Raw genomic sequence first — 19,894 nt, forward strand, 5'->3', positions numbered from 1 at the left:
TTGAGAGATGATCAAAATATCCGTTAAAAATTCCAGCGTTGCTCACCTTTTGTTATATAAATGCAAATAAAAAACTATGTATTTAAAAAAAATTCTATTTCCTATATGATGTAAACATTATGTTTGCTTGTCAATTTTCACATCGTATTTGACCCTAAAAGGTCTAATGGGGGCATCTTTTATTGGCTGGGGACGTTCTATGTAACTGCCACTAAACATGTGTGAAAAATGATTGCTTGGCATTCAAATTCAGTGCCTGAGCGTACACAAACTTTGTTTCATGTTTTGAAACCTTGTTTCATGCACAAATGTTAATACATTTGTGTGTATTTCATGTGTTTATACAACCGAAAGGCAATAAGATACCTCAATGAAATATATTAATATTCTGAAACACAGAATAATCCATTATCCAAAGTGTGTGTATGCGTGACATATAATTATTTTTTTATTTCTTTAAGGTGCTTTTTCCATCCTCCATATAATTTTATCACACTAGTACGCATTCTTTATTCTAAAAGATTTCAGGATTTTAATATTCCTTTATCGCAGATGTGTCCAGACCATTAATCTCTGAAACACAAATGTGTCGACTCCTATGTGCCAGGCATAAGAAATGGAATGCTAAACTGGTTTCCAGAAAAACAGTGTTAACGTAGCATTTCATATGCAGAAACGGCTACATTAATATACACATGCTGATTTACAAATGAGATGCTATTTAACGGACAGTCACTAAACTGCTTGCGCCATAGTCATGCAACTAGAGTATGTCGCAACTAGAGCAGCTTTTAAACATGTATGGAGGCTAGATGTATGTGGACATATCTACATAGGGCCATACGTTCTTTCCAATGAATATATAAAGCCGCATGTATTAAAATCCACCACCAAACTACTGGTGCATGTGACTGTATGGCAACATTTTTGGACTTTTTGCTGTTATGTGGATGAGAGGTATCCACATTCGTTCAAACCAAACACCTGAAACAACCTGCGCAAGTAATTGTTCTTTTTTGTCAATTACAATTCATAACCATTGTGCTTTGGACAATGTGACCATGTGTGAACTTTTCATGTGGTGGGTGACCTGCTGTTACTTGCAGCCACCCAGCAGTATATTGGCAGTATACAGTACAGTGTGTGTGTGTGTGTGTGTGTGTATGGATATTCCCCTGCTTGCAAGACTCTTATGATACATGGAAACACTGTCTCCACTAAATAAGTTATTAATGTTTTACTTTTTGTTTTTCTTTGGGCAATAGGTTGAAAATTTCACAGTGTCCTTTTCTGATGGGCGGGTATTATGTTACCTACTTAATCATTACCACCCAAGCTATGTGCCATTAAACGCCATATGTCAGCGGACAACTCAGACTATAGAATGTAATGAAACTGGAATGGCAGGACTGAATTCTTTCTCGGATTCTGATAACTCTTTGGAGATGTGGCCTGGGATATGTGATCAAGGTAATTAATGTTTCTCCAAATTTTACACAATGTTCCACAATTGACCGACATTGTTGCGCTCTGCGTTTGTAGATCGGCTAATTGAATGTAGTAGGAAATGCTATAGATGGCAATAAATTTAGTGTAGTAAGGAATTCTTGACCCAATTATCCACCCTTTTTAATGAACTTTAAATGTTTTATTATTTATAATAACACATTTCCCCTTATTTGCGCAACTCCCTATATTACGCATGACAACCTTGTTTTTCCATTAGCCACTGTGGCACCGTAGAGTACTCTTGAGGCCTAGATGATGATAGGTGGAGAGCCTGGCATCTTAGTTGATTTGAGCATGGCTCCTCTATATCCCACCTGGCCGTTTCCTAGCAAAGGGACCCGCCATGTCTGTGTCCAGGCTCACTATATAAAAATAAAGTGAAACCTAAAATAATGACATAAATGTCTCAATTCATACGTTTAAAATACAGATTAAGTTCAATCGACAGTTCATCCTATTATTAATATGCCAGATAGCAGCAATGTCCAATGTTAAACCTCCAAGCGGTATGCTCAATCTTCCTAATTATTATTAGACACTTAAGTCCGTAAATGGATTTTATTGTACCATATCAGGTATGTATGTGAACTATGAGGAACGGTTATTCCTTAGAGCTCTTACCCCAGTCAGACTCTGATGGATGATAGGTCCAACGCGGAAGGGGAGCTCCTAATGGACAAAGGAAACTTTGCACACAGATTAAGTTGCCAGTATTAATTATATGGTTAGTCCCATTCACTGTCAATGGCTGTTTGCCGTTAAAGACCTGCTGGTATAGGTCTGGAAGTAACTTGGCAACAAGTTTTTAAGGGTATTGTATGAGATAATTAGTGTCAGTTGGAAAATTCTTGTTTGTTTTATATAGGGATCACCATCTCAGATCTGTATAAAGAGCTACTTGAGAATGAGAGAACAAACTTCAGTCTTGTGCAGACAGCTGTATCTGACCTTGGAGGAATTCCTGCAATGATCCATCATTCTGATATGTCTAATACAATTCCAGATGAAAAGGTATGGTGAAAGGTATACATTTTGGAATGTGTTTAAACAAATTCTCATATCTTGTGATCAATGGATTCTACTATAAGCGTTCCACATCGGTTTCAAATTTCCAACTTTTAACGTGGCATAAAGTTGTTTGCATAAGTAATTAAAGGGGATATACCTTCATAAATTTTACATTAAATTGAATCTGGGCAGCTATAAAATTGTCACCGAGGGGTGGGCATATCCCAAATGCGAATGATTCTTATTACTGATACTGCACATTTGCTATACCTGTAATTTTACAGGTTCTGCAATATAACTTTAACATTTATTTTGGAATCTGTTAAAATCCAATGTGGTGGTTTTTATTCTTCTTACTGAGGTTTCTCTTCTAGGTGATTCATTTAGATGTTCTTGTCATGACTTTTATTAATTGTATTCATTGTTACGTCTTCCCACTGTTCTGTTCTTGTATTTCAGATAGTTATTACGTACCTTTCATACCTCTGTGCCCGATTTTTGGATATTTGCAAGGAAGCGAGGGCAGCTCGGGTGATTCAGGGTGCGTGGAGAAAGTACAAAGTGGCAGCAGAAGAGCAGTTATTACAGGTCAGAGCTCAGAATAGCCATCTATGGTCACATAAAGGAATGTTTAAGGTACCTGCAAAGTTTTGCATGTTAGAATGATATTCCAGCAGCAAAAAATAACTTGCACCCAGAAGAGTTTACAAAAAAAAAAACACTATAAGATTATCTTTCCAATCTGGCTGGTTGGCATAAAAATCTGGTAATTTCTGAGCGTCCATACCATTTTGCTCCCAAACATGGAAAACCGACAAATATGTCATTCCGACAAATCTGTTAAAGTTTTTTCATTTAACCAATTTCTGCAAATGTTTTTGTCCATTTTCCAGCTTTTGGGAACAATTGGTTGATTGCAATTTGTTCCCAGACATTTCCAGATTTTTTTTCTTAACTTTTATGTTCTACTTCATTCTTTTATGTATGTAGTCTGATTTATTTTTTTGTTTAATTTAATTTGTAGAAAAAGCACAAGGCTGCCAGTGTTATCCAGCTGGCTGTCCGTAAATTTCTAATACGGCATCGGAAGTTGAAGAGAATACTTTCTGCAGTTGTTATCCAAAAGAACTGGCGAAGATACGTGGCATACAAGCAACTAGTCACATTGAAAACTCAAAAACAAAATGAAATAGAGACTGATGCAGCTGTAGTCATTCAGGTATGTTGTGACAAAAAATTTAGTTATGTAGGCTACCGATACTGAAAATATGAAGCTTAGCGGGCCATAAATAACACGCCCCCACCCACCCATTTTCTTACTTCACTATCCACGTTCTCGATCATCCATGAGGACACTTGATCCGTGTATGCTGGGGGAGTTTGAGCACTAATACCCATGATCCAGTGTCCCCCATAGTAAATAAATTTAATGGGTAAGAACCAAAATCCCATTTTTGTTTTCTGTAATTATGATCTAAATAGTTGAATACATAAATTGTTCTGATACATTGAAGATCGGCTTATTTGAAACATGGTTGCCAGTACGAATTACTAGATAACTTGCTAGCTGACCTGATCCCCTGACACGGCTAATAAGTCTTTGTTTCCCGTTCCCAGAGACATTGGAGAGGTTATGCAGCCAGAAAATACTACAGATCATTACGACTACATGTAATTCTTATGCAAGCAAAAGTCCGAGCTAACATCACTGTTACATCATTCAAACGGACAGTTTGCGCTGTGAGAACTCTTCAAATGCATGTGTGTTCTTGGCTGTCAGCTAAAAGGGAACGTGGAAATTATCTCCAGCTGAAAGTTGCTACCCTAGTCATCCAATTGGCTTTCAGAAGATGGAGACATACAAGGATAAAGAGAGAAATCGATGCTGCAGTAGTGATTCAGAGAGCTTACCGGAGATGGCTGGTCCTCAAACAGGAAACCAAGAGAACTGCTGCTATTGCTATTCAAGCTATGTATCGTATGTACAGGGAAAGAAGGAAATATCTTGCCATGCAGGCGGCAGCAATAAAGATACAGTCTTTGGTTAAAATGAGGCAAGAAAGAATCCGTTATCTTGTCCTGAGGCGGAGGGTGATCTTTGTCCAAAGACTGTTTCATGCAAACAACCTTCTCAAAGAACAAATACCCTTCCAAAAAATGAGGCAAGCATGCGTTCTAATACAGTCTGCCGTAAGAGGATACCTGGCTAGAAAGGAGAGAAAACTGTGGCATAAAGCTGCAACAACCTTACAAGCAAACTACAGAATGCACAGGGCAAGAAAGAAGTATCTTGTATATTACAAAGCTGCTCTTGTAATACAGGAACGATTTCGGGCACTCAAGGGTTGTGCACTGCAAAGGGAAATCTTTTGCCAAACAAAAAAATCCGCTATACTATTACAAGCAGCGTATAGAGGCTACACTGTACGTAAAAGCATAAAAAACCAGCATCTTGCAGCGATCTGTATACAGAGTTACTACCGCTGTTACAGATATAGGAAGCAGTATCTGAGAATCAGGCAGGCTGCCCTCACTATTCAGCACTGGTATGCTGACCAGAGGTGTCTGAAGAGAGAAAAGGAACAGTTTGTGAGAACAAAAAGAGCTGTTATAACGATGCAAGCAGCCTATCGTGGCTGGAAAGCTAGAAAGGAACTCCACAAGCAGAATGTAGCTGCAGTCCTTATTCAGTCTACATTAAGAAGATTTATTGCTCAAAAAGATTTCCAAGAAGTAAAGCAGGCAGCCCTTACCATCCAAAAGCACTACAGGGCAATGCTGACTGGCAGGAAGGAGAGGCAAAAATATCTTCAGTTGTGTCGGCTTGTAAGAAAAATCCAAGCTGTCTGGAGGGGTAGAAAAGTCAGGATGGATATCCAGAGAGTGCAGAAAAAGGCAACCTTGATACAGTCCTATTATAGAATGCACGTCTGCCATCAAAAGTACAAAGCCATGAAGAAATCTGTACAGGTCATTCAATATCGCTACAGAGCATATATTGCAGGAAAGACTCAGCGATCTCTCTATATACGAACAAAAGCAGCAGTTACTCTCCTCCAAGCTAACTATCGAGGATGGAAGACTAGGAAGAACATACTACATCTTCATAAATCTGCCTGTGTTATACAGGCCTCATACCGCTCCTTCAGACAGCGTAAACAATACCTAGGTTTGAGGATGGCCATAATTTCCATACAGAGGTGGTACCGAGCCACAGTTACTGCTAGGATTCACCGAGCGAAATACATTCACTTGAGAAGAAAGGTTGTTAAATTGCAGTCTATGTACAGAGGAATGAAAGCAAGGCAAAAAATATTACATATGCATAAATCTGCGATTTTGCTCCAGTCTGTGTTTAAGATGTACAAGACTAGTACAAAATATCAAGCAATGAGAAAGGCAGCGGTTTTATTGCAGCAGCGTTATAGAGCTATGTTGGAGAGCAGGAAGGTACGAGAGCATTACTTGTCCCTCAGGAAAGCAGCTTGCAGTATGCAAGCTGTATGGAGAGGCAGGAAACTACGGCAGCAAATACATGAAATGCATAGGGCTGCAACTCTAATACAGTCTCACTATCGAATGTTCAAACAGCGACAGTGCTATAAAAGGCTAAAAAAGGTCACCATAGCAGTGCAGCAACGGTACCGTGCCTCTCTGGAAAGGAACACACAGATGCAGCTGTACAATGATATGAGAGGTGCTGTCTTGTACATCCAGTCATCGTTCCGTGCAATGAAGCTGCGTCAAGAGTTTAGGGCAAAGTCTGAAGCCGCCACTATCATTCAGCGTGCTTTCAAGTCCCATTTGGAAAGACGCAGGTTTATTGCCCTGAAGAGAGCTGCCATAATTATTCAAAACCAATTCCGAATGAAAAAACTTGCCGCTCGCCAAAGGAAGGAGTTCATGAGGTTTCAGAAAGCTACTCTACTTTTACAAGCCGCATTCAGGGGTCTCCGGCAAAGAGAGAAGCTCCAGCACTTGAGTTCCTCAGCTACTTTCATCCAGGCTGCTTTCAGAATGCACAAGACGCGTGTTGCTTATCTAATGATAAAATGCGCATCCGTCACTATACAGCGGCACTACAGGGCATACAGATTTGCCACCTATGAAAGGGAAATGTTTTTAAAATGGAAAAGATCAGCTATAACTATTCAAGCTGCATACCGAGGTGCTAAAGTGCGGCAGGAGGTGAGCGAATGGAACAGAGCTGCTTCCAAAATTCAGGCCACATTCAGGATGCACCTTTGTAGAAAATATTATAAGGACGTTCAATGGGCAGTGTGTGTGATTCAGCAGTGGTATTGTGCAAACAAGAGGAGAGACCAGGAAGTGCTGCGGTACTCTGTAATCAAGGATGCTGCACTTCTTATTCAAGCCAGTTACCGAGGCTGGCACCAAAGAAAAGAGCTGAAAAATATGACGGAAGCAGCCACTGTAATCCAGAGGCAAATTAGAACATATCTTGCACGTAAACGATACCATTCACTAAGGACAGCAACCATTCATGTACAGAGACGTTACAGAGCAACAGTTGGGATGCGTCAGTATTATCGCAGATATCAGTCGCTGAGAAAAGCTGCAGTTTGTATGCAAGCTTCATACAGAGGGTTTCGGGTAAGAAAGGACCTTGAATTGAAGCACACAATGGCCACCAGAATACAGTCTGCTTTCAGGATGTACAGGGTACTGACTTCGTATAAGACCAAACGGAAGGCCACCTTTACAATTCAGACATGGTACCGAGCAGTTGTAAATTGTAAGCGTACCCGTGCATCATTCCTGAAATTACACGCCTCTGCAATAATTATCCAAGCAGGTTTTCGAGGAATGCGGGTGCGTAGAAACGTGCAAACCATGAATAAGGCTGCCACCTTAATTCAGTCCACCTATCGAATGTATGCTCATCGGAATTACTATAAGAGCTTGCAGAAAGCCGCTAGAACTGTACAGCAGAGATACAGAGAAAAGCAGGCCAGAGACCGAGCTCTGTATTGGTGCCAAACTAACAAACAATCTACAGTGTCACCACAAGCTGCTTTCAGGGGGATGAAAGTAAGAAGACAGATACAGAAAATGCACCATGCAGCTACAATCATCCAAACCGGTGTCCGATCTGCTCTACATAGAAGGACTTATCTGAAATACAGGTCTGCAGCAGTGTGCCTTCAGAGAAAGTACAGGGCTTTGGTGCTGGCCAGATCTCAACGCTTGAACTTCCTCACTTGTCGGAATGCTGCCATTTGCATTCAGTCTGCTTACAGAGGGCATAAAGTAAGAGTAAGACTTCAGCAGAAAAACAGAGCAGCAACTACAATCCAGTCTATGTTTAGAATGCACAGGGTACGTGCCACATATCAAGCCCAAAGAGCATCAGCCATTGTGATACAGAGGTACTACAGGAGTCACAGAAGTGTTTTGCATAGCAGAGAGTGCTACCTGAAGCTCTGTCATTCAGCCATTATTCTTCAGGCCACATACAAAGGTATGAAGAGCCGTATGAGTCTGAAAAAGATGCACGATGCAGCAACTGTAATCCAGGCCTTTTATCGTATGCACAGACAGAGGAAATCGTACCTGGATTTGAAACAGGCAGCCATTAAAATACAGTTACGTTTTAAAGCTAAACTTTTAAGGGATGAGTCAGTGAAGAAATACAATACTCTTAGAAAAGCGGTGACACACATTCAGGCTGTTTTCAGAGTTATGAAACGGCGACAAGAAGCGAGGAGAACGGCAGCTGCTGTAGTGCTACAGGCTGCATGGAAGATGCATCAGAAAAGGAGAACCTTTACTCGCACCAAGGCTGCAGTGCTGATCATCCAGGCTGCGTACAGAGGCCATAGCACTAGGAAAAGGTGCCAACAAAAGGAAATATCTGCATGTCACATACAGAAGTGGTTCAGGAGTTGCCGCCGCACTCGCCTACAAAGAGCGCAATATTTATCCCTCAGGGCATCTGCTATTGTAATCCAATCTGCTTTCAGGGGGTCATTGGTACGTAATCTTGTGCAACAAGAGAGAGCTGCGAGAACCCTGCAGTCTTATCTACGTATGGCTGTGTGTCAGAGAAGGTTCCTGCAGCTGAGAGGATCTGCCATAAAATTGCAGTCCTATTACAGGATGCACAGGATGCTGAAAACATACCGGGAGCAACGCACTTCTGTAGTGATCCTTCAGAAGTGGTATAAATCTCTTATTGATACGAGACGCCAGAGAAGAGAGTACCTGGATACTCGCAGACGAATAGTTTGTGTGCAAGCAGCGGTCAGAAGGTTCTGTGCACAAAGGCGTTTCACAAGGCTACAGCGGGCTACAGTAGTGATCCAGGTGGGTGTGTAACCAATAGTTACTTTCAGATGTTCACAGGACAGCTTAAATGGGTATGGGTCATAGGGTTGACATGAGCCAAGGTTGACACATAGGAAGGTCGGCAAGGGCTTAGGTTGACAGTGAAAAGTCAGACATGGAGTTTTCACTTCTTTTTTTTTTTTTTTTTTTCTATCCGAATGTCGACTGTCGACATGCATGGACACCGTATTGTTGTGCTGACCATGCTTTGGACAATTTTATTCTCCCACCACCCCCTAGTGGATGGTAGGGCATGAAATACCGCCTGTCAGCACATGGCTTAAATAAAAAGTGAAAAACCTCACGTTGACCTTTTGGTGGACCTAATGACATGTCACGTGGACCTTATGACATGTCAATCTTCCCATGGCTCATGTCGACCTAAGTGCTGTTGACCTACGACTGTATACCGCTTAAATATTGCCTAGAAAATTGTGTATATAATACATTTTAGAATGGTTTTTATTTTTCCCTAATCGGTACTAACAAACCTTAATAACAAATGTGGGAATAAACGCTGTTCAGGTACTTTTACATGTATAAAGTTCACAGTCTGATAGAGAATACATTGGTGGGCAGCAACAGTCTTGGGGAATTTTTGCTAACTAATTCTTAACTGCTTCCTAAGTAACACTTCTGCTAATGCTGGCCACACATCAGACCAACTTTCCTCCAACCACCCAACTAGTTGCTCGGATGGAATAAAAACCTGGTACTGGATAGGAGCAAATGTAATTTGAAATTAAGTCATTTTTTTCCCAAATCTGAAAATAGACAAGCTGTCACTCAGAAAATGTACTGTAGTTGAACCTATTTGATTTAAAAATTTTATTAAACGTTTTTTTTTTCCATTCTCCTGCGTTTGTGAGCAAATTGCTTATTGGCATTTGCCCCCACACAGTACCAGATTTTTAGTCCAACCAACCAACTAGTTGGATGGTTGGAGGAAAGTTGGTCTGATGTGTGGCCAGCATAAGACCTCCATTCGACTTCTACACTCATTCATAACAGCAGACTGGCTCTGCTAATGTGTCCACTGCTAGCATTTAGGGGAAGGTTTTGGTTATTAAGCCTTAATGCAGGCTTGTTTCATTCATGTCATGAATATGTTCATTATTATTTGTGAATTTTTTTTTGTTGTCGGGTTTTTTTTGTTTGTTTTTTTAATTCCTTATCTACATCACAGGCTCATTGGCGGAAATATATCCAGAGAGAACTTTTCTTGAGCTATAAAATTTCTGCACTTATAATCCAACAAAGATACCGTGCATATCGGCTGCAAAAGATTCAACGCAGCCATTATCTAAGACTCAAGATGGCTGTCGTTGTTGTACAGGTATGGGAATGAATACATCTATTTTTTATTTTATTTTTTTATAGAAAAAGGTACAACAGTTTACTGTGTTGCAAGGTTTGGGTATTTCTGATTCTTTTTATCTTCCCCCTTCATTGGGGAAAAGCCTGATAAACTGACATTTGAACTTCAGACAATTATACTTGTTGCTTGCAGGCATATCTGTTTCTATTAACTGCATAGTTTGGTGGCGATAATAAGAATTTTGTCATTCAAGAAGTCACTGTGTTCAGTTCTACACATCCAAGAATTTGTTATTGTGCCTCTGCTTTGGCGATGGATATGTAATTCTAGGTGCTCTTTACCTTACATGTTCTGTCTTACCTTGTTCTTCTCTGTTGTGATGTTTAGGATTTCAGCAATCACAATTCTTATTTTGTACGATCATTTTAATTTACAAATATGTTATTTTTAATTTAATATCTGGTATATTTGTCCATTTGGGGCAGCACGGACGGTGTAATGGTTAGCATTACTGCCTCACAGCTCTGAGGTCATGGGTTCGATTCCCACCTTGAACCTAACTGTAAGGAGTTTGTATATTCTCCCCGTGCTTGCGTGGGTTTCCTCCGGGTACTCTGGTTACCATCCACAAATATACTGGTAGGTTAATTGGCTCCAAACAAAATTAACCCTATAATGTCTGTATGTACATGTGGTAGGGAATATACATCAGCTCCACTGAGGCAGGAACTGATGTGAATGTTCAAAAATATTTTCTGTAAAGAGCTGCGGAATATGTATGCGCTATATAAGAAACTGCTAATAAATAAATAATTTAAACAAACCAAATTCAATTTTACAGGCTGTATATAGGGGTTCTCAGACCCGGACATTATTCAAAAAAGTGAAAGCCGCTTGTGTGATCCAGCGATTCTACAGATGCTACATTATCCGTAGAAATTACATTACCCTCCAGAAGACTGCAAGGACTCTGCAGAGATATGTCCGAGCCAAACAGGAAAGAACCAGGTAAACTGCTGTAATAAAATTACATTTAACATGGCACAAAAGTTACGGCTTGAAAGCAGAGATGACCTATTTTGTGAGTGGGACAGCTTAGACCTTTTGACCTTGTTTAGATATAGTCTATGGAAATTGTAAAATATCATCTGCACTTCTGTCTTTTTTTGTTTAGGTTTGTTAACATTAGAAAGGCCACGGTGTGTGTTCAGCGGAGGTGGAGGGAGACCATCATGGCTAGAAATATGCACCAATTGTTTCTCCAGAAGCAAGCAGCTGCCAAAAGGCTTCAATCCGTTTATAGAGGACATATTCTAAGACGAGAAATTGAAAAGGTTTGTGGACTTCTGGGATAAATGTAATGGGGTGGGAGAAGCCGGACTTATGGGATAAATGTAATAGGGTGGGAGAAGCTGGACTTCTGGGATAAATGTAATGGGGTGGGAGAAGCCGGACTTATGGGATAAATGTAATAGGGTGGGAGAAGCTGGACTTCTGGGATAAATGTAATGGGGTGGGAGAAGCCGGACTTATGGGATAAATGTAATAGGGTGGGAGAAGCCGGACTTATGGGATAAATGTAATGGGGTGGGAGAAGCCGGACTTATGGGATAAATGTAATGGGGTGGGAGAAGCCGGACTTATGGGATAAATGTAATAGGGTGGGAGAAACCAGACTTATGGGATAAATGTAATAGGGTGGGAGAAGCTGGACTTATGGGATAAATGTAATAGGGTGGGAGAAACCAGACTTATGGGATAAACGTAATACGGTGGGAGAAGCCGCAGGTGCATCAGTTTGTGCGACAATGTCTGTTTTTAAAAGCGGTAATCAGTTTATAAGGTATAAATATGGAGATTCTTGTACAAACCTCTGCATCTGAGGGTTCTTGCACCCTAGTACATTTACCCCCATGTTTGTGTTTAATGTGAAACCATTTTTTTTTTTCTAAACTAATAAAAGCAGATGGGATGTAATGAGGGGCAGGGAGCAGGAGGAGGAGAGTGACATGGAGCAAATAACAAGAGACAAGTAAAGTTTGTAACCAGCAGAACATGAGATGATAGTTAGCATGGTTACACCAAGATGGAACCCTTATCAGATATATAGAAATATTGTAGCAGGGCCTAACAAGAACAACAACAGAAGACCTAATATGCAGTACAAGGAAGGGAAAGAGGAGGGCTCAGGCTACTGATGTGTAAGAGGTGGTTTAGCTGGGTAGTCTCCAAATTAAATTGTTGATAAAGGAGGTTCTGCCACAGTGAATAGTCCAAGGGGACCGGGATTTCCTAGAGCAGTCTGCTGTGTTATGTAGCATGATACTTTCCATATGGTATGTTAGCTAAGCGCCACTAATGGTAGCAGTGAGGGAAGAAGGTTCCAGTTATATTTAAGAGGAGGCAGTATGAGATTTACACATTCATTTTCTCTGTATGGTGATATACGTCTAGAAGGGTCCTAGGAGATGGTGAATAGGGTGGAGGTAGGAATCTGGACTTTGAAAGGGCATGAGCTCTAGCCCAAAAGCTTGTAACAAAATGGGAAGCTGTGTACCTCTCCTGGCCTGATTCAGAGGCGCACATAGCTCATAAGTGGCTTTGATTTACTCAGATTCTCAAGTGTGCAGATATGCATATGCCAGTGTAAGCATTGTGAACTACCATGTGATATACTGACCAAACTCTGCCATACATACTTTTCTTATGTGAGCTATGTTCAAGTGTGTTGGCTAATCCAGTCTCTCCACCATTGGTCACATCGACCCTTAGAGCAGCCCCTGTCTGGCACAGTGTCTCCCTTGTAACTTTCACATACGGGCACTGTGGCTATGATGCTGGAACCTCTTTGCAAAGACTTTAGGTCACCTCAGTCTCCACCATGATCTGCCCATAGGTTGCAGAAGCCATCTCAAGTAATAGCGATGTAATGTATGCATACATACATTATTGCATTGGTTTACATAATGTAACCAATATAGTTATGTTCTGGGTGCAACATAATATCCCAGCAGTGTTTTATAGCAGATGGGGAGAAGTGGGAAGCAGCCTCTGTAATCACACCCTCCATTCCTGAGAATGGTGTCAATATGCAGCAGGTGGAAAGGCGGATGACAAATTCCATGGAAATGTAGCATCCAAATGTAGTCAAAGGCATAGGCGTGCGCACATAGAGTGTTAGGGGTGCACAGGCACCCTCTAATGCTGTGCCCGACCTTATATACACCTGCCTGCCGCTAGCAACCAGCAATACCTTTTACCAAAGACTTTTGCTTTTTAGAACTGTGTTCTATTAAAAGAAGAGCCCATCATCTATCATTCAATTATGTATTTTGCATTGGTAATTGTACTAGACCATTGTAGTGTTCATTCTAGCACCCGCCAACTTTGAAAACCCATGCAGTTCCTCTTCCCTACCTGGGGTGTCACTGTCTGTTGAAGTGCTTCTAGCACAGTGTGGTCTGTATATCAGCACTGACATGCAAACCAGAACTGTGCTAGAAACACCACAGCAGACAGCGACACCCCAGGCGGGGAAGAGGAACTGCATGGTTTTTCAAAGTTGGCGGTTGCTAGAATGAACACTACCATTGTCATATCACTACACACCTGTGTCATCCATATATGTTTTTGACTTTTTATTTGCATGAACTGTTACACAGAGTAATAAGAAGATTAAAAACTGACTGAAATAGGCAGGAGATTATGTTGTGGCTGAGAGACTTTTTTATATTGTAGTGAGTGCCAATAGATGATGGTAGACACGCCTAATTGGTGGTGTTATACGCACCAATGGGTGTTGTTAGACATGCACAATAGATGGTGCACCCCCTAATAAAATGTGCTGCGCACGCCTATGGTCAAAGGGACTAGAGTGCAGGCTTTTTCCCCCCAGGGAGTGGTGCATGTAATACCACATTAAAGTATTCTTGCCCCTTGTAAATTTACCATTTTAAGTCTTCCTTTTTGATTCCTTGTTTTCTGTGGAGTTGACATTTCTGATCTGAATGTGCAACAGAATATCTCCATAGTATGAGCAGCATCCGCTTCAAACTTTGTCTTCACTCTATTTAATTTGTTTAATGATTATAATGGGACTCTTTGAGTAAGCTCTCCTTTCATCCTGGGGTGGTAACCACATTCCACCTTAATGTAGTCCTTCTGATCCAGGCATTTCATAAGTCACGGGGGCGAGGATATACTCTGGCGGCACAGCATTTACCTGATCACTGGGCTGCGAAACTTTGTAGACCAGTTATCCGGTCTGAATCGGACCCATAGTTCTATGGCACACTTCAGATATGTATGTGTTTATATTAGCACTTTATGCATTTCTGACGATTACGATAAAGAAAAGTAATATGTTTTGTAAAATACCCATTAACAGTTTATCATGTTATGAAAACTTACCTTATTTATAAGTATTTAGAACCCAATATAAACTATTTTTGTTCTCCCCCTGCTGTGCAGTAAGAGGAGAGCTGTATAGATTAGAAGCAGCAGCTGCTAGGCTAAATCGCAAGGTTTCCCTTACCCTACACCTCTACCGTATAGCAGTAGTAGCATACTTTTATTTGGAGGTTTTTTACTGTGGATTTCACTTGAGATAGGACCTTCTCTTACACGTACCTAGGCTCTGATATTCAGCTATGTAGTGTAACCATGTCTGGTTCCTCGGTGGATATCAGGTCTAAGTGCACAATGTTTGCTTATGTATATTGTTGTATTATATTAGGGATTTCATTAGATTCTTTTCTCATTTCTGAATATGGAGCAATAATCATATGGCTAATATCACATAACTAAAATCAAAGGAATATGAAATGCAGCGTTCTGTTGTGGTATGTAGGACCGAGCATGAACTAACTGGTATGGTATGCTTGTTTTACTGTAGAGGAATCATGCAGCACACGTTATACAAGTGACATACAAAGGCTTCCAGGACCGCCGGCACTTCCTCCAGGTGAAAGCTGCAGCCGTGACCTTGCAGCGTCGCTTTCGGGCTGTACGAATGGGAAGATATCAGCATCATCACTACAGGCAGCTGAGGAACTCTGTCATTCGGGTGCAGGCCGGTGTGCGAGGCTGGCTAGTCAGAAAGCAGGTACTATGCAATACACGGAGTACTGTATACAGTGACCACTAGAGAGCATCTTCTGCGCAGTGAATTGCTTTGGCTTTTGATGCAGCAGTAATTATTTAAGAAACGTGTGGAAGTACTAATTTACATTAGCCAGTAGCAACCAAGCCAAAATTCAGCAAATAAGACAAATATAGGCAAATATGTTAGTTACAGAACTTCTGTTGGTACACAACGCTTTAAGTAATTTTGAGGGTAATACTATGTGCTGGACATCATGGGCCTGATTCAGACCCGCTAACTAAGCAGCATACACTGGCTGCCTAGTGAGCGGATAAGCGCTGCCCCTGTATGTTCACTGCTAGACGTTTGTTCAGCCCCTTCTTAAATATGTTCAATGTGCCTGCCAGCGCTACCTCTGTCTGCAAGTGATCTCACGTGATATTGATCTCCGTAACATGTTCCATAATGTATTTTTATGTTTTTGGACTTGCTGTATTTTCTAGATTGCCCAGCAGAATAGACAGAGGCAAATTCTGAGATTCAGTTCTGCTGTTCATCACCATTTATGTGCTGTGAAGATTCAGAGGTGTTTCCGAGCACATCGTGCTCTTATGAGAGCAAGGAATCAAATTGACAGAGTGATTTTCATTCAGGTATACCTGGAGTATATTGCTGCCTTAAAGATCGTTTATTTCTACACATGATGGAAATGGCAATTTTGTAGGATGAGCAAATAGTAATTTCATTGATTAGGGTCCAATGATCTCGCTGATTATTGTGGTTTGGGGTTATTTGGTCGACTGTCATTAGGTTGACACACAGGAAGGTCAACCGGGGTCTAGGTTGACAGTCAAAATGTCGACATGGGTTTTTTCGCTATTTGTACCAAAATGTCGACAGTCGACATGGACACTGTTTTAAGTGCACCGCATCCCCTAGCATGGCTTGCTGCACTCGCCATGCTACGGGCTTGGTGCCTCAATACGCTCAGCATGCAATTTTATTCTCCCACCACGCCCTAGTGGATGGTAGGGAATGAAATACCGCCTGTCGGCTCAAAAACCAGTGAAACCCCCATGTCGACCTTTTGACTGTCTCTTTAACGCATGTATCGACCATGTCCCCTGTCGACCTAGACCCTTGTCGACCTTCCTGTGTGTCGACCCAACGGTGTTGACTTAATGACTGTCGACCATCCTTAGGTCGATCATATCCCCTCTATGTGTAGGTTACAGCTGCAATGTAACCTCAACTGCCATCAATGTATGTCTGTAGGTAAGTACTAACAGGCCTTTCTCTTGCAGAGATGGTATCGGTCAAGGGTCCAGCACAGGAACTTTCTCATCACCCAGCAAAAGATCATTTGTCTACAGCATGTGGTCCGCGCTTGGTTATTCCGCAGAAATGAGGCCGCAGCGAACATTCAGCGATGTGTGAGGGACTTCCTTCAACGCAGGAGACAGGCTAAATTTACATGTGGAATCGTCAAATTCCAGGTACCATCAGTCAGTTTAATTTTAATTATTTCAGTATTTTAGTGAAAAGAAAATGGGGAGGGTTATGCGCCAGCCTGGCAGCCTGAAACCTTCTCACTAGGGTGGCCAATCCCGGGATCGGCATCGGCGGGATCCCGGGATTTGGCCTAAAAAACGCCGGGATTTGAATCCCGGGATTGGATCTTCCAATCCCGGGATTTTGGGATTATATGCGCATGCGCATATCTAATGCCGGGCAGCGTCTGAGCGAGTGCTCAGACGCTACCCAGGAGTTCCTGATCCCCCAGACTGCAGTCTGGAGCTGGTATGGGCAGTCCGACCTGCGCAGCGTGACCTCTGACCATCACGCTGCGCAGGTCGGACTGCCCATACCCGCTTCAGAATCATCTCTGACCTGGACCGGACCTGGCAGCGTCGGCCGCCCGCTCTGCAGCCCGCCCGCTGGACCGGACCTGGCAGCGTCTGCCGCCCGCTCTGCTGCCCGCCCGCCCGCTGGACCGGACCTGGCAGCGTCAGCCGTCGGCTCTGCTGCTGCTGCTACCGCCGCCGACGCCTCCCGCTCCTGTCTGCCCTGCTCCTGGCCGCCGGTGTAAGTAAATGAATGTGCGGGGCGGCTACAGCAGGGGGTGGACTGGGCTTCTTGTTTTATTGTAGCGTGTTTTATGGCCTAAACTGACTTAGAGATGCCAATCCCGGGATCCCGGGAATCCCGGGATTGAGCATTTTTCAATCCCGATTCCCGGGATTGAAAAAATGCCCCGGGACTGGCATCCCTACTTCTCACCCTAACCCTGTACAATTTTCCTTCATCTTTGTAGACCTAGCTCTTCCACAGAAATTGTCCCCCTTCCCTTCCTTGTAACATTTCCCTGCACTGTAGCCTTTAAGCATATGTAGTATTGTCCATGTATATACTGCATTTTAGTATCAAGCCTCCGTGTCCATTTTTCCCCATTATGGCACTACCTTCCACCCATCACGTCTAGCACGAAGTGCTAGATGTGTTAGCAGAAGTATGATGTGTGTCCTCAGCGATTTGTCTGTGGTGGGGTGCTGGCATCGGCAACTGCATAATCACTTGTTGGCATGGGTGTTTTTGGAATCTTTACATGCATGACCGAGGATATCGTTAACCATATGAACGATAATATTTTTTTAGTGCAAATTGTTGATGCGTACACACTGGACAATAATATTTGACTTGTACTGACATTTTTTGTTCCGTTTTGTTTTATAACTAAGCTTGTGTGCGTTTGTTCTATATAAGGAAACCTAATGAGAGGTTTTAAACTAAAGCAACCCCTCAATTATGCAGTACCATCTACTTTGTGTTGCATTAATTGCATTCATTGTGTTTGATCTGCCAGGCCCTCTGGAGAGGTTACCAGTGGAGGAAATCCCATGACACAAAAGTTTTCAGAAAGTTGCGCAAAAGTCTGCAAAAAATAAACCAAGAAAGTAAAGATGAGCATAAACTGTGCAACAGGACGCAGGTTGCCTTAAATTACCTGCTGACTTACAAGCACCTTTCCTACATCCTGGCAGCCCTGCAGCATCTTGGTGAGTATTTGCTCTGCTATTCCAATCTAGTATGAAATCATGTGTGACTCTTGAAACCACACAATGTGGCCATGGTAGGAAAAGTCGGCTGAATTTTGTAGAAGTAATCCTCCCAGGTACCATGCAGCTACAGTCCTCCGGTAAGATCAGTGCACTGCTTAGGCTATATGCTAGGTTGGGACTCCACTTACCAGTTATTATTGTTTATTTGTTTATAATCCATAATGTTATTCCCTGAGGTCCCGGCAGTTTAGGAAATCTATTCTATTGCGATGGTCCGGTGTCCTTAATTAATCTAGAACAGAATCCCAATTAGCAATGGTGTAAAGTGCCATCGTGAAGTGACCAGGCACATGGAGAACACTGGATTATTACAGTAACTTGTTTGTTGATAAATATCAGGATGATAACAAATTTCTTACATACATGGACATATTTGTTGGTACTCTTCCACAAACAAAAAAATGATTTGTCTCTGCAATAACTTGAAAGGAACAAACGCAATTGGCATTCATCCTTATAGAAACCAGATTGTATTCTGTTTTGACTACTCAACAGAATATTTAAAATAATGAAACAAATTAAAATGGCCTGTACAAAAAAATGCAGAAAAGATGGGAACCATACTCTAATACTGTATGTTGTACAACATTTGGGGACAATCACTGCCATCAAGCGATTTCTGTAGCTCTCGATGAGATCTTGGTGTATGAGAAGAGGTAGTTTGGCCTACTGATTCAGCTCTCTGGTATGATGGGTGCCTTCTCCAGGGTGCATGTTGCAGATCTATCCATAGGTGTAAGCAGTGCTCATAGATGGTCACTTCAGAGCAGTCCAATTTTCTTCTTCATTCTTGGGCGATTTTTAGCTTTGTTTTGGGTCATCATCTTGTTGGAGAACCCAAGACTGAACATAGTTTTCTGACCCTGAGCAGGTGCAGGTGCATGTGCAAGGTTTTTGGCATAAAATTGGCCAACGTTATAAGCTTATCCACCAAACGAAAAGTTAGCTTAATTGGTTAGGTCCCTAACATTATAGGGGTTTACAGCCCCAGGGCACAGGGAACCCCCAAACTGCCTTCACACAAGGGATTGCAGTAAAGAAGGCATGTCCAAACTATGGCCATCCAGCTGTTGTAAAAGTCCCATCATGTCCCATTATGCCTTGCCACAGTTTTGCTATTACGGAATACTAAAACTATGGCAAGTCATGCTGGGATACGTAGTTTCACAACAGCTGGGGGGCCACAGTTTGGACATGCCTGCAGTAAAGTATCGGTGTGTTAGTGAAAAAAAAGCAGCTAAGTATCAAAGGGTGGGTAGATTCATAATATTGGGCAACTTTTATGCCAAAAACCTTGTACCTAATGTATAACCGATTTAAGTCACTCCTGTGCCAAAATCAGCAAAGCAAACCTAACTATGTCACAGTAGATATGGTGGTCTCTGAAAGTTATTTTATTTTTTATTTATTTATTCTTTGTCTGTGGATGGGGATCTGAGTTGCCATAAAGCCTCCATACATCAAAACAATTTCCGGCCCTATTGCACGATTTCGGCGGGTAGTGCAATG

At 41.9% G+C, this 19,894-nt stretch overlaps 1 protein-coding gene across 1 annotated transcript in view; it reads left to right on the plus strand.

Annotated features, from left to right (window-relative positions):
- The window catches only part of ASPM (assembly factor for spindle microtubules), a 63,071-nt gene that overhangs the window by 29,683 nt on the left and 13,494 nt on the right, over nt 1-19,894 (plus strand). The window contains exons 15-26 of the mRNA XM_083156887.1: nt 1,266-1,470; nt 2,375-2,520; nt 2,977-3,105; nt 3,542-3,736; nt 4,135-8,844; nt 10,052-10,201; nt 11,025-11,191; nt 11,358-11,517; nt 15,078-15,287; nt 15,770-15,919; nt 16,571-16,762; nt 18,130-18,322. Of these exons, the coding sequence (XP_083013013.1) occupies nt 1,266-1,470; nt 2,375-2,520; nt 2,977-3,105; nt 3,542-3,736; nt 4,135-8,844; nt 10,052-10,201; nt 11,025-11,191; nt 11,358-11,517; nt 15,078-15,287; nt 15,770-15,919; nt 16,571-16,762; nt 18,130-18,322 (6,607 nt within the window). The remainder of the gene's footprint in view (nt 1-1,265; nt 1,471-2,374; nt 2,521-2,976; nt 3,106-3,541; nt 3,737-4,134; nt 8,845-10,051; nt 10,202-11,024; nt 11,192-11,357; nt 11,518-15,077; nt 15,288-15,769; nt 15,920-16,570; nt 16,763-18,129; nt 18,323-19,894) is intronic.

Source organism: Crinia signifera, chromosome 8 (assembly GCF_055691185.1).
Source record: "Crinia signifera chromosome 8, ASM5569118v1, whole genome shotgun sequence".
NCBI lineage: Eukaryota > Metazoa > Chordata > Amphibia > Anura > Myobatrachidae > Crinia > Crinia signifera.